At 31.1% G+C, this 13,517-nt stretch overlaps 3 protein-coding genes across 5 annotated transcripts in view; 2 read left to right on the top strand and 1 right to left on the bottom strand.

The window, feature by feature from the left end:
• The window catches only part of LOC111700992 (mitochondrial 2-oxoglutarate/malate carrier protein-like), a 28,416-nt gene that overhangs the window by 6,012 nt on the left and 8,887 nt on the right, over positions 1–13,517 (bottom strand). The window contains 3 exon segments of the mRNA XM_023472096.1: positions 555–637; positions 929–959; positions 9,530–9,533. Coding sequence (XP_023327864.1) covers positions 555–637; positions 929–956 — 111 coding nt within the window. The 5' untranslated portion in view covers positions 957–959; positions 9,530–9,533.
• LOC111701000 (ubiquitin-conjugating enzyme E2 G2) lies at positions 2,256–8,592 on the top strand. 3 transcript variants are annotated; one of them, XM_023472105.1, is made up of 7 exons: positions 2,256–2,924; positions 3,672–3,742; positions 4,440–4,517; positions 5,695–5,770; positions 6,054–6,103; positions 7,370–7,554; positions 7,791–8,592. In XM_023472105.1, exons 1-6 carry the CDS (start codon positions 2,846–2,848, stop codon positions 7,511–7,513), a joined length of 498 nt encoding a protein of 165 aa, XP_023327873.1. In that variant the 5' UTR covers positions 2,256–2,845; the 3' UTR covers positions 7,514–7,554; positions 7,791–8,592. The 3 variants fall into 3 exon arrangements, with proteins under 3 accessions (XP_023327873.1, XP_023327872.1, XP_023327871.1); XM_023472104.1 differs by having other exon boundaries at positions 7,774–8,592; XM_023472103.1 differs by having other exon boundaries at positions 2,259–2,924; positions 7,370–8,592.
• LOC111701001 (NADH dehydrogenase [ubiquinone] 1 alpha subcomplex subunit 6) lies at positions 8,546–12,726 on the top strand. Its single transcript, XM_023472106.1, has 7 exons — positions 8,546–8,632; positions 9,087–9,149; positions 9,675–9,742; positions 10,001–10,076; positions 11,370–11,434; positions 12,290–12,363; positions 12,668–12,726. Exons 1-6 carry the CDS (start codon positions 8,597–8,599, stop codon positions 12,357–12,359), a joined length of 378 nt encoding a protein of 125 aa, XP_023327874.1. The 5' UTR covers positions 8,546–8,596; the 3' UTR covers positions 12,360–12,363; positions 12,668–12,726.

Genomic DNA, 13,517 nt, shown 5'->3' with positions numbered 1-13,517 from the left:
AAGTGCCTCCATTGGTTATCAATTTAACACAAAAGTCCAACCTTTGATCAGTAATTATCTAAAATCATGACAACTTTTACAATTTGCCAGTCAATGATCTAATTTAGTTCTGTGAATTAATTAATAAGATTTAACATTTTCACAATAAAACCACTGAAGTGGAATTGAACTTTTTTCGTTTAACAAAATGTAACCTTTTTCATATAACAAAACGATAAAAAACGTGTGAAATTGATACAATTTCAAAAGAAAATATACAATTGTAGATCGTTATACTCTTCTTTAAAGGACGGAACACAGTCAAGGAGTGTATATTTTTGAAAATCCCCCCCATTGATGAATGAAAAAATGGACATCAAAAGGTGATATTTTTTATCATTTTTACTCCTTTTAAACCAAATTTAATTTTTCTGAAAGTCATTTGTTTTCCCTAAGTCAGCAAAATATAACCTACAGAATATTCTGGGAGAAGAAAATTATTTTCAAACAGGGGAGGGGAGGGGGGGCTGTTTTTTTTGAGAAAATAAAGGGTCAGTCCCTTAAAAATTTCCGACCTGCATTCTGGTTTTAACTAGATCCAAGGGTTGAACAAAGCAGGTTGCTGCCATTCCTGCTGAACCACCGAACAAGAATTTCACTAAAACAATAACATTTTGGAATTTCTTAGCGTAAAAAATGTTGTTTTTTTCAACGGGCGCTGCGGCCAAATGCTCAGCTTTGCAAATGTAAACATATGGGATCCATATACNCGGCCCAGAAATTGTCTTAACTAACCTAACCCTAGAATAATGTAAAAAAATAATAGTAATTTTGCTGAAAATTAGTGGTCATGCACAAAATTGATAGGAGGGGGGGGCAGGGGGGAGGGTGTCCAAATCGTAAACTAGGATGGACCCCGCGGCCCGCATAACATTTTAGAAACAAAAACCTGGCTTGGGAACCGTAGCGTCAGCCATTTTCTGAAAAATGATGAATATATTTAATTGTTTATCTTTTACGCTTTTCATTCTGAGAATTCTGAAGATTTTGATGAACGATCTCCATGGAGATAAATGATGACCTTCACTTTTCTAACACGGTCACACTAGTCCGGAGTCCCAAGTGTGCAATCATAAGTTGCCTTTCTGCAGAGTGCAGAGACTGCGGTTGTAGCCATGGAAGGTTCATTGAAAACATCGGGCTTTCAAACCGGTTTTTTGTACTTTCATGTTTTTATGAAAAAGAAAATAAAGAAAAAAAGAAAATTATGGAAAATCATTGAAAATCATTATTTATTAAAGATTTAGCTTTTCTTCAATTTTGTGTTCAGTTGAATTTACTGGTATGAAAGTTTAATTGCAACAAAAAAAATGAAATCGATGACGACCTTTTTCAAAAAATGTTGCAACTTTAATTAAATGAATATGTAGAAATAAATTCATTTGTATAATCAAAGATTTTAATCAAGGTTAAAAAGTTTACATTCTTTTATAACTATTTTTCTTAAAATAAAATTATTATTTAATTTTTCAAAGTTGCAATCTTTAGGCTGCTTCGTTGAAGCCAAATCGCACGATTAATAAATCCTGCCAGGTGGATTTAAGGCTAGATTATCTACCCTAGTGTTTCATTAGAGATGTAAATCGTGCTATTAACGTTAATGCCGCGATGTCTTAATAGCAGGATAAATAAATCCACCCGCACGGGTGGATTTTCCCTAGATTATCTACCCTAAATCGTACGATTAGTTGGGTTTGGTTCAAATTATGAGAGAGAGAGAGAGAGATAGATAGATAAATAGATAGATAGATGAAAACATAAATAGAAAGAAATAAGATGAAGAAGAAAAAATAAAAAAATATAATAAAAAATGTTATCAACAATCTCTTTGCANATTTTTTTGTTATTTAGGGTTAGGTTAGGTTAAGATACTTTCTGGGCCGAGCGCTGCGGCTAGGATGGGCTAGGGGGCCGAGCGCTGCGGCCACGGGTTAGGTTAAGTTAAGAAACTTCCTGTCACACCCATGTACAAAATTGATAGGAGGGGGGGGGGCTCCGGGGTGTGGGTCCAAAAATCGTTCTCTAGGAAATTACCTGGGTCTTGCCCATTGGATTCTTAGGCAATGATTAAAACCGACGGGAGTAGGGTTGAAACCATAGTATATGGTTTATTTTATTGGGGAGCGGCTAAACGCAGTAACGTGAGAATGCCGCAATGAATTTTAAGAAGAGTGAGATTAGTATATTTTGGGTCTGAACGATTATAAGATCCATGTACAAAATTGATGGAGGGGAGGAGGGGTCCAAAAATCGCTCTCTAGGAAATTACCGTATATTTCAGGGTTAGGTTAGGTTAATACACTATGGGTCGCGCGCTGCTGTTAGGACAGGCTGGGGGCCGAGCGCCGCGGCTAGAACTGGCTCTTTTTCTGTTTTACTATTCATTGCGGCATGCAAACGTAACTGCGTTTGGCGGCTATCATGTTCTTGCTCTGCTAACTGGGAAAAGCCACGATATTCATTTTTAGATGTTAAACTAACTTTATGATCAAGTACAACGAATTATTATTCATATTCATCCATATTTTTACTTAACTACAAAGCATAAGATAATACAAATAAAAAATCACAATTTGCTATGTAGTTTGGACCCGCCTAACAAGAGTTTTTGCTATGATCAAAGTACAGCCATAAATTAGGATGATGTCTTGGGTCCGTCCAAGTTAACGATTTTTGGACCCTCCTCCTCCCATCAATTTTGTACATGACCAATAATTTTAAGTTATTTTGTATTTATTTTAGGTTACTTGTACGGATCCTTATAAACTCAAATTACAACAATTTTAATTTTATTTTTCCAGTTTAAATGGCAGGATCTGCTCTTAGACGATTGATGGCCGAATATAAACAGATCTCTCAAAACCCTCCAGACGGACTAGCAGCAGGTATAATCAAGAATCATAGGTATATTCCTGGAGAACGATTTTTGGACCCCCCCCCCTCACCCTCATTTCAATTTTGTCCATGAAGTTCATTTGCATCACGGTCTAAGTTGGACATATGGCCGCATTGTTCGGCCTTCAGCCGCGGCACTCGGGCTCCTATCCTTAGCGCTCGGCCAAGAATATCTATTTATGTCATTGTAATGGGTATTATTAAGTGCGAAAAAGTTTTGGCCGGAATTTTTAATATTTTCTACTTTCGGTGTGAAAATGCTTTCATTTTGATCTTCAACTAACTAGAAACATTAAAAATTACAGGAAAAACTGTTTCGCGTCATGATACCTATTTCAATAACATGTATACTTTTATTTAGATTTACTCAAATTATTTTAAAGCAGGTCGATAAAGTAACTTAATCACCCTGTTGTAGAGTGATTAAGTAACTTTATCGACCTACATTGAGACAAATTAAATATGAAATTTGAAATTTTAATAGCAGGGTGATGAAGTTACTTTTTCGCCCTGTTGTTGGGCGATAAAGTCTCTTAATCAAATCACCCTACAGCGGGAAATATTAGGTGTGATAAATTCCATCAAAATTGAATAAATTTTATTAACCTATTGTTCTAAGAATATTTAAGGTTCATAATATTAAAAAATAAGATTGTTGGAGATCTTATGAATTTAAAATTTTAATTTAGAAAAATCTAGGAGAAAAAACTTATTATTTCAATATCCACTGTATCCAGGACCAGTAACTGAAGATAACTTTTTCTTATGGGAAGCAGCAATCACAGGACCGGAGGATACACCATTCCAGGTAGATCAAATCAATCAATTCTTTGAATTCAATAAATTCATTGAATTTAATCAATTCATTGAATTCAATCAATTCATTGAATTTAATCAATTCATTGAATTCAATCAATTCATTGAATTTAATCAATTCATTGAATTGAATGAATTAAAATAATCCATTTCATTTTTATCTATTCAATTAACTCAGATTAATACAGTGAAAACAATAGATTTAATTACATCAATCAGTTCAATCAATCGATCAATAACATATATTTAATCACAATTCAATAAAATTAGTTCAATTCAATGCAATGAAATTAATAAATTAAATAGATTTTTAAAAATTTATCTATTTAACCAATGTTAAGTTCAATTGAATGAATCAAGTCGATCAATTGAGTCAGATTCCTCAAATCAATCATAAAATTCAATCAAATTACGAACTACAATCAAATTACGAACTACAATCAAATTAGTCATATGATTCAAATTAAACCAATCAAGTAGATAAATCAAACCATCAACCACAATTATAACACTTATTTGATTCAAATTCAAGACTTGGAAATCAATCAAACAACAATCAATAAATGAATCGATCTCTGATGCAGTGAATCAGTAATATCTGATCTATTGGTGCTTCCCACACCTGGCTGCGGTCTGGTGGGTCCACATCGGGATCCTTATGCTCCATATGTAACAATATTAGTATTTAGGATGGTGTATTTATTGCTGAACTAGCATTCCCCCAAGACTATCCACTCAACCCACCTAAAATGAAATTTAAATCAGAGGTTAGTTATTCTTCGTTAATATTCCCAGAAATTCAAACTTATGATTTTATACACCTAGTTTTGCTGAAAATTATATATCGTTTGATAATTCCAATTTTGTGACTGATTTGTAGAAATTTGCCAGAAGTTCAAACTTAAAATTTATTACATACGCTTTTTCTGAAAATGATATATTGTTTGATAATCCAAATTTCAAACCCAATTTATAGAGATTTTTTTTTTTCGTAAATCAGATACAAAAACTAATAATTTTATACAACTAGTTTATCTGAAAATTATATTTCGTTTGCTAATTCAAATTTTGTGACCAATTTGTATAGGTTAACCGCTAATTCTGCCAGAAATTCAAACTTAAAATATTACTCACGCTTTTTCTGAAAATGATATATTGTTTGATAATCCATATTTCGGGCCCAATTTATAGATTTTTTCGTCAATCAGAAACAAAAACTTATAATTTAATTAAACCGCTTCTGATTAAAATTATATCGCTTGATAATTCCAATTTTGTGACTGATTTGTGAAGATTAACCGCTAAATCTGCCAGAAATTTAAATTTAAAATATTACGTATGCTTTTTTTGAAAATGATATATTGCTTGATAATCCAAATTTCGGGCCCAATTTATAGAGTTTTCTTTTGTAAATCAGAAACAAAAACTAATAATTTAATACAACCGCTTTCCCTGGAAATTGGATATCACTTAGTAACCTAATTTTCGTGACCATTTTTAGAGATTCTTCATTAATATTCCTGGATATAATAAATCCCTTTATGATCTAATTTTGATGACCAAATTGGTCATGTCCAGCGCAGTTCTTATCTATGCACTAGTATCAACTTTTCTTAAATCAAGAAATAAACCCCCGCGAAATTTTAGCTTTTATTCCGACTTATATTTTATCCAATAATATTCTAACTAATTCATCCAAATATAATCTCGATATTTCATCCAAATATATTATAGATATTTCATCCAAATGTATTCTAGATATTTCATATAAATATCTGCTAGATATTTTATTTAAATATATTCTTTTATTTAAATATATTCTGGATATTTCATCGAAATATATTCTAGATATTTCATCGAAATATGTTCTAGATACTTCATCGAAATATATTCTAGATACTTCATCCAAATATATTCTAGATATTTCATCCAAATATATTCTAGATATTTCATCCAAATATATATCCTGATGGCCGTGTATGTATTTCTATTCTACATCCACCCGGAAACGATCCTTTAGGTAAATCTTTTATCCTCAAAATTAAATCTGACAGTTAAAAATTTAAAATCTAGTTCTCCCCAATGTTTCCAGAAGTTATTTTTGTTTTTGATGAGTTTTTGCTTCTTAAGTTCTTTTTAATTTTTTTAACGTTTTTAATTATTTAATTAGCGGAGCGGGGATGTTAAAAGTTTCTGGTCCTGATCCTGAGCATTTAAAAATGGTTCCTTCCTCTCGGAACTTGAATTATTTTATCAGACTTGAAGTTGTTAATTTTTTAGTTTTATATTTTGATATTATTTAGGTTATGAATCCAGCAATGAACGATGGTCTCCAGTTCAAAGTATAGAAAAGGTACTAAAATGTTGTTTGAACCCTTTGCTTAAATTTATTGTCTGATGTCAATATATTCTATATCCTATTGTCCGTGTTGTCTAAATATTCTTGATCCTATTGTCTGTGATGTCTATATATTCTAAATCCTATTGTCCTTGTTGTTTAAATATTCTTGATCCTATTGTCTGTGATGTCTATATATTCTAAATCCTATTGTGCGTATTGTTTAAATATTCTTGATCCTATTGTCTGTCATGGCTATATATTCTAGATCTTATTGTCTGTGATGTTTGTATTCTAGATTATATTGTCTGTGATGTCTATATATTCTAGATCCTTTTGTCTGTAATGTCTGTATAAATATATTCTAGATCCTATTGTCTGTGATGTCTGTATATTCTATATCCTACTGTCTATGATGTCCATATACTCTTGATCCTATTATCTGTGATGTCTATATATTCTAGATTTTATTGTCTTTGATTTCTATTTATTCTAGATCCTATTGTCTTTGATTTCTATTAGATCCTATTGTCTGTGATGTCTATATATTCTAAATCCTTTTTTCTATGATCTGTACCCTATTGTCTGTGATGTTCTAGATCCTATTGTTTTGGTGTTTAATTCTAGATCTTTTTGTCTTTGATGTCTATATATATATTCGAGATCCTATTGTCTATGTCTATATATTCTAGATCCTATTGTCTGTGATGTCTATATATTCTAGATCCTATTGTCTAAGTCTATATATTCTAGATCCTATTGTCTGTGATGTCTATATATTCTAGATCCTATTGTCTGTGATGTCAATATTCTAGATCCTATTGTTTTTGGTGTCTATATATTCTAGATCCTTTTGTCTATGATTTCTATATATTCTAGATCCTATTGTTTATGTCTATACATTCTAGATGCTATTGTCTATGTCCATATATTTTAGATCCTATTGTCCTATGTCCATATATTCTAGATCCTATTGTCTGTGATGTCTATTTATTCTAGATCCTATTGTCTTTGATGTCAATATATTCTAGATCCTATTGTCTATGATGTCTGTATATTCTAGATCCTATTGTCTGTGATGTCTATATATTCTAGATCCTATTGTCTATGATGTCTATACATTCTAGATCCTATTGTATGTGATGTCTATATATTCTAGATCCTATTGTCTATGTCCATATATTCTAGATCCTATTGTCTATGATGTCTATATGTTCTAGATCCTATTGTCTGTGATGTCTATATATTCTAGATCCTTTTGTCTATATCCATATATTCTAGATCCTATTGTCTGTGATGTCTATGATAGCTGAACCCAACACTGAATCTCCAGCTAATGTTGACGCTGCAAAACTGTGGAGAGATGACAAGGAAGAGTTCAGGAAGAGGGCCTATCTCTCCGTCAGGAAGTCCTTGGACATGTAAACTCCTCTCTCCAGTGTTTATAATTTAAAGAGACTGTTCACGTAGTTTTTAGTGTTCTTTCAATTATTAATTGTTACGACATTTATGTCTAAGAAAATTGAAACAAGTGGCAACTTTCTTTTTCGTGATTTTTGGATTTCTATAGGAAAGCCGAAACTAGATTATGGCCGAAATTTAATCGCAATTAGAACAGATAATGGTTTAAAGGATACTTTCTGAAATTGTCATAGAACCCAAAATTTCGTGGACTTTCCCTTTAGACATAACAATAAACTAGGTTATTTAAGTTCTCTAAACCGTATATCTTGCATATCTTCTATTCTATACTTTTACTGTTACCTCAAAACATTTATGAATATGATTTGACGACAGAATGTCATAAACCTGTTAAAATAAAATTTCATTCTTTAGATCCTGTTATCTTAATTATTAAGCAAGACGTTTTTTCAATTATGTAATTTGTAAATGCATACCATATTTTTTTGTCATGTATATATTCGAAGCTTAAGTTAAAATAATTCTATATTTGTATATGAAATATGGCTTGTAACGATTATTGTCCTTCAACGGTTATTTGTTAGAGGACGTGTGTACGTAATTTCGAGTGTCCCTTTAATTAAGGAGTTGTCCGATTCACAAGGGTACCCTTCAAATTTTTATTTAAGTAGCAATGAGCAGAATATCGTATTTATTTATCATACAAAATATAAAATTGTATGATATATGATTTGATAAAATTGTATGATATATGATTTGATAAAATTGTATGATATATGATTTGATAAAATTTCCTTCTTTGTGTCTTTGCATATAAATCCGCTCGGCACAATTGGAAACTATCAATTTTCAGAAAGCAAAACTAGAACATCTTCATCATTTATGCTCAGACGAAGAATTAAGGGTAAAGTAGTAAACTCACAGGACGCTTTCTGAAGAGAAGGTCATTTGAAATTGCTTCGATAGTTTCTTAAATAGTGGACTGGTTCTTATGTTTAATATTATTATATGAAAAATGCCTAATATTCTTTGTTGAATATATTAAATATTTAGTTGTTCTATATTTTTGTATGTTTTCTAGAGAGAATGGCAGCAAGTAAGGCTCTGAATATTACTAGACAGGTAGTTTTTATATTTTATATTCTACATGTGTCCTGAAATTTAACATGATTAATATTTTAAATAATGAATAACGTTCACATGATTATCAGAAGGACGACGAAAATGAAAATTGTACAGAAAATTTAAAAAACGAACGGATTCTTTAAAGTCATTCAAAAGGGTGTANGGTCAAACTTAACTATCAAACTCAATTTTTTTGTTCGTTCCCAGTTTTATAACGCGAAAAGTGGTAGAGTCTGGATTTGAGAAAATTTATTATAAAAATGAGTTGAACAATAACCTTCAACCTGTCAATTAATAAATTCGTGAGCTTAACCTCGCATATTTTAATTTTATTGTTGATTTTGATCCCTTTGAAAAATAATTTTCTTCTTTTTCTCGGTTATTTCTGACAGGGCCTCGGCCTTGATATCCACAGGATAATTGTTGATTGTTTATTTTATTATTTTGTTAGGTTAAACCTCTTGTGTCAACTACTCCTCTCGATGCAAGAGTTCGTGTTTTAAGTCTGTATAAGGTAACAGTTCATATAAAGGGGGTAAAAAGAATGTTGGACATCAAAAGGGAATTTTTTTAACCTTTTTGATACTTAAAAATTCATTTATATCCCTGTAAAACCCGTTTATTATCTTCAATTTAGTTTACAAAACCCTAAACATAAGGGGGGCGATAGTTCAAGAAAATAAACACCCTTGCACTGTAACAGTTTACGACACTTTGGCACAATTTTTTTCTTTACATATCGCGCAATGCATTAATTGTACATTTCTTAAATAAAAGAATTGGCGCCATAAATTTTATGATCATTTTAATCAATAGTGCCATCAATAATTCACAACGGTACATTTTTCAATATCTTATGTGTCATTTTTCCAAAATTATAGCAAAAGTTCTTGCTCTCCTGGTGCTATAAAAATAAAAAGACAACAGAGCCGGGATATCTATTTTCCAAACTTCCATCAGTGCTTGGATAATATTTAAAGGGTACCATTGTGAATCCTACATTTTATTGACTTTCCCTTTAACCTTTATTCGATATTAGGCTTGGTACCGACATATTCCGTACATGTGCAAGGATTTCGATATCCCCCCATCTGTCGAGGATTGCAGGTTAATCAATCGATAAATCAATTAAAACAAAATTTAAAACACTAATCAATTTGTTTCTCTGATTTTTATGACCTTTGTTTTGTTGTAGTTGTTTTTTACTTTCTGTCTTGGTCCTTGTTTTTCTTTTTTTTCGTCTTTGTATCTGTCTATGTCTCTCTGATGATGTAGTTATTGTTTCACACGTTCAATTGATATTTTTCTAGTTTCTAATTGAGGAATAAATCTAAAATAATAAAAAAATCAGATTAATGTTTACAGGAATGTGCTGAGATCAAGTTTCAAGAAGAATTCTCATCTGAAGGATATTAGAGTTATTGACATGTTGGTCATTAAGGTTATTAATAATTAAGTAATTAAGAGAGAAATTTAGGGAGTAATTAATTAGTGATTAAGAAAAAAAAATTAAAGGGACAGCTACCATTATTTCAAATGTCATTACATGTAAAGATGGCAATGCCCGATTCACAACGGCACCCTTGAACCCCTTATCAGATCGATTTGGATCGTTTTTCTGATTTAAAGGGACTGTAAAGGATAAATAAAACCTGAGAATCTCAGGCATTGAACGATACCTATAAGAGTTCTGTCTGATGTTTCTATGTTGAGAAATTGACATAAACCTGTGTCAAAATTATACTAAAACGTATATATGTAAGGTATACGTCCGTATCACGTGACCAGAACTCCCTCCAATGGCAGTGCAGTATACTGGTCACGTGATACAGACGGAGACACGACAATAATACTGCATTGTCATTGGTTGGAGTTCTGGTGACGTGTTCCGGACGTTAAAATAATATTATCAATTTGATCTATTAAAAATGAAAAATGTTTAAATTCAAATAATAATAGGAGAAAACTTTAGTTTCTCAGGCTCCTCTGGGATATTGTTGTTTTCAGATTGGTTGCTTCTTTGTTGAATATGATCTGTTTAATACTACGAATCTTATACAAAATCTTACATTTTTATGTTTTGGTATAATTTTAACACAGTTTTATATCAATTTCTCGAGACAGGAACATCAGATAGAACTCTTCTATGTCTCAATCAGCTCCTGGGATTCTCAGGTTTCAGTCTATACCCCTTTTCATTTTCCCTTAAGGTTCCTTTACATCGAGTTAATTTCTGACAATTTTTCCATTGTTTCTGCAACAAGAAATGCGCAAGTCACTTTTGCAGAGAAATCCAAAACAAAAATAAATAATCAGTTTTCTAAAATAAAAACACTGTCATTCATTTTTTACTCGATCCGACTAAGCTTTTAATGTTACCGTTTGAACCGGAAATGCTTTTAATGTTACCGTTTGAACCGGAAATGCTTTTAATGTTACTGTTTGAACCGGAACTACCACTTTTGCGTGTCACTTAAAAATATTATTCAGTCTTTACAGTAAAAGTTATAAAGGAGAAGTAAACAAGGGATTAAGGTATCCTAAATAGAAGTAGTAATTAATGGAGTAAGAAAGGTATTTTAATCAAGTGCTAATAAGTAACTATTATGAAAGTGGTTTCAAAAAGGCGAGCAAAAATTATCCGCTGATCATAAAAGAATTGAATTTTTACCTTGAGTGTTTTTTCTGTGAACAACTTTATGCCAAGCTTTTTTAACAACTTTTTAATCTTCAGGGACAGCAGGATCTGAAGGAAGTAGCAGAACACTGGAAACAGCCGAATCATATAATGGCTAGATGGTAAAAATAGAATTTTTTTAAGTTTCTTTTAAATCAGAAATCCTTTTTATTATCTTTTACCTGGATTTTACTGTTGTTCCTCTGAAACAATTTTTACTTTTAAAGAAAACAAATGAATTTGTGATGAAAAATTTTCAGAAAGAGTTAAAAAAAAAATTGCTATTTAATTTTTTTCGAGATATTTGAAGGGTTGGGGACTCAAAAATGAAATTTTATTATTCACCCAAAGTTTCGAACCCTTGAAACAAAAACCAGCGTATTTTTGGTTAAACGCAATGTTGATATTTTTCCCACAAGCCGCAGTACTCATCCCAGGAATAAATATTTTGTAACTTTTTTCAACTTTTATGATAATTGGATATCAACTGATTAGTTTTTGTTAATTTTTGTCTCATTTTAATATAATTAATTTTCTCAAGTTGAGTGATATATAACCTGACAATTACTTACATAACGGGGGTAAAAAATTATTATTGAAAAAAATTGAACTAATTTGAAGGGACTCAACCTACATGGAAAGATAGCTATGCCCAATTCACAACGGTACCATGGAAACCTGTATCTAGTCAAAAATGTGGAAGATAATTTTGCGTTTCTGACTTGAAGAGTTTTTAGTTCTGTGATTTTCCTCATTTTTTCTGATAAGCAAGAAATGCGCAAATCACTTTCGCAGGAAACCACAAATGAAAATAAACAGTTTAAATAAAGAAAAACTTAGATATCTAATTCATAATTAATCAGACTAAGCTTTTAAGGTTACCGTTGTAAATTGGGCATTGCCATCTTTGCAAAAAGGGTCACTTGAAATTATGATAACAGTTGGACGTTTGGATTTAACTCCTGTCTACTTTCCAGGTTTTCTGGCGAGAATGTGAAGGAGAGACCCAAGGACTTTATTTCTAAGTTTTTGGCAGGGCATGAGTAAACAGGAAGGAGACATTAAGTGTTAGGCTTTTATTTTACTTTAAAGGGACAAATAACGTTATTACAAGCGAGTTAAAGAGTGCTGTTAAAGTTTTGATGAACAACTACCAATGATTCTTCAAAGACTAAATAATCGTATAAATCTACTTTTAAAATGGCAAATTATACAAATTATACAACACACGAATTGTATAATGTAGATTGTAACAGTCTTCTTTATCGCAAAGATCACTTTAAAAAATGTTGATAATCCCTCGAAATTTAATGTTTTTATTGATTTCTATTATTTGATGTCTCGTAACTATCCAGGAACCTGTTTCAAGTTAGTTATGATTAAATCTTCAGTCTGAAATATATTGATAAATTACCATGTTTTTTATTGAAGAATAGATAATAAGATATTTAATAATAAACTTTATAAATGGGGTACAGTCAGTGTTCAGTTTGATGAGGAAAATTTCAGGATTTACAAGTTTAACCTAATGATTTTTGTTCTTAAATTTTTCTGTATCAGTTGTCAAAGCTGAATTTATTTTTTTATCAATATAATTTTTGTACACATGCGAAATTTAGTAAATTTTTTTCAGCTATTGCCACGACCTACGAAGTCCCAAATGTTTCGGACGTTTCCTTTAATAGAATTTGCTAAATTGTTATCAAACCGATTTTAGAAGATTTTTCTTTAAGCAATCGACTACATAATCCTTTTGATCTTTGAAAGCAGCTGGCTAGTATTTTTTAAAGTTTAGAATAAACCTGTTCAAAAGGAATTATCTTAAAAGTAGCACGCTAGTATTTTTTAAAGTTTAGAATAAACCTGTTCAAAAGGTAGAATAAACCTGTTCAAAAGGAATTATCTTGAAAGTAGCTGGCTAGTATTTTTTGAAGTTTAGATTAAACCTAATCAAAAGGAATTATCTTGAAAGTAGCTGGCTAGTATTTTTTAAAGTTTAGAATAAACCTTATCAAAAGGAATTATCTTGAAAGTAGTTGGCTAATATTTTTTAAAGTTTAGAATAAACCTAATCAAAAGGAATTATCTTGAAAGTAGCTGGCTAGTATTTTTTTTAAGTTTAGAATAAACCCTAATCAAAAGGAATTATCTTGAAAGTAGCTGGCTAGTATTTTTTAAAGTTTTGAATAAACCTATTCAAAAGGA

Source organism: Eurytemora carolleeae, unplaced genomic scaffold (genome assembly GCF_000591075.1).
Source record: "Eurytemora carolleeae unplaced genomic scaffold, Eaff_2.0 scaffold441, whole genome shotgun sequence".
NCBI classification, from domain to species: domain Eukaryota; kingdom Metazoa; phylum Arthropoda; class Copepoda; order Calanoida; family Temoridae; genus Eurytemora; species Eurytemora carolleeae.
The sequence above is the reverse complement of the archived record's forward strand: the minus strand, read 5'-3'. Positions and strand labels throughout refer to the sequence as shown.

Coding starts and splice junctions, on each gene's coding strand:
- LOC111701001 (XM_023472106.1), top strand. CDS start 8,597: ATGGCAGCAAGTAAGGCTCTGAATATTACTAGACAG. Junction 8,633..9,086: donor CTCTGAATATTACTAGACAG/GTAGTTTTTATA, acceptor TTATTTTGTTAG/GTTAAACCTCTTGTGTCAAC. Junction 11,435..12,289: donor AATCATATAATGGCTAGATG/GTAAAAATAGAA, acceptor TCTACTTTCCAG/GTTTTCTGGCGAGAATGTGA.
- LOC111701000 (XM_023472105.1), top strand. CDS start 2,846: ATGGCAGGATCTGCTCTTAGACGATTGATGGCCGAATATAAACAGATC. Junction 3,743..4,439: donor CGGAGGATACACCATTCCAG/GTAGATCAAATC, acceptor ATTAGTATTTAG/GATGGTGTATTTATTGCTGA. Junction 4,518..5,694: donor AAATGAAATTTAAATCAGAG/GTTAGTTATTCT, acceptor AATATATTCTAG/ATATTTCATCCAAATATATA.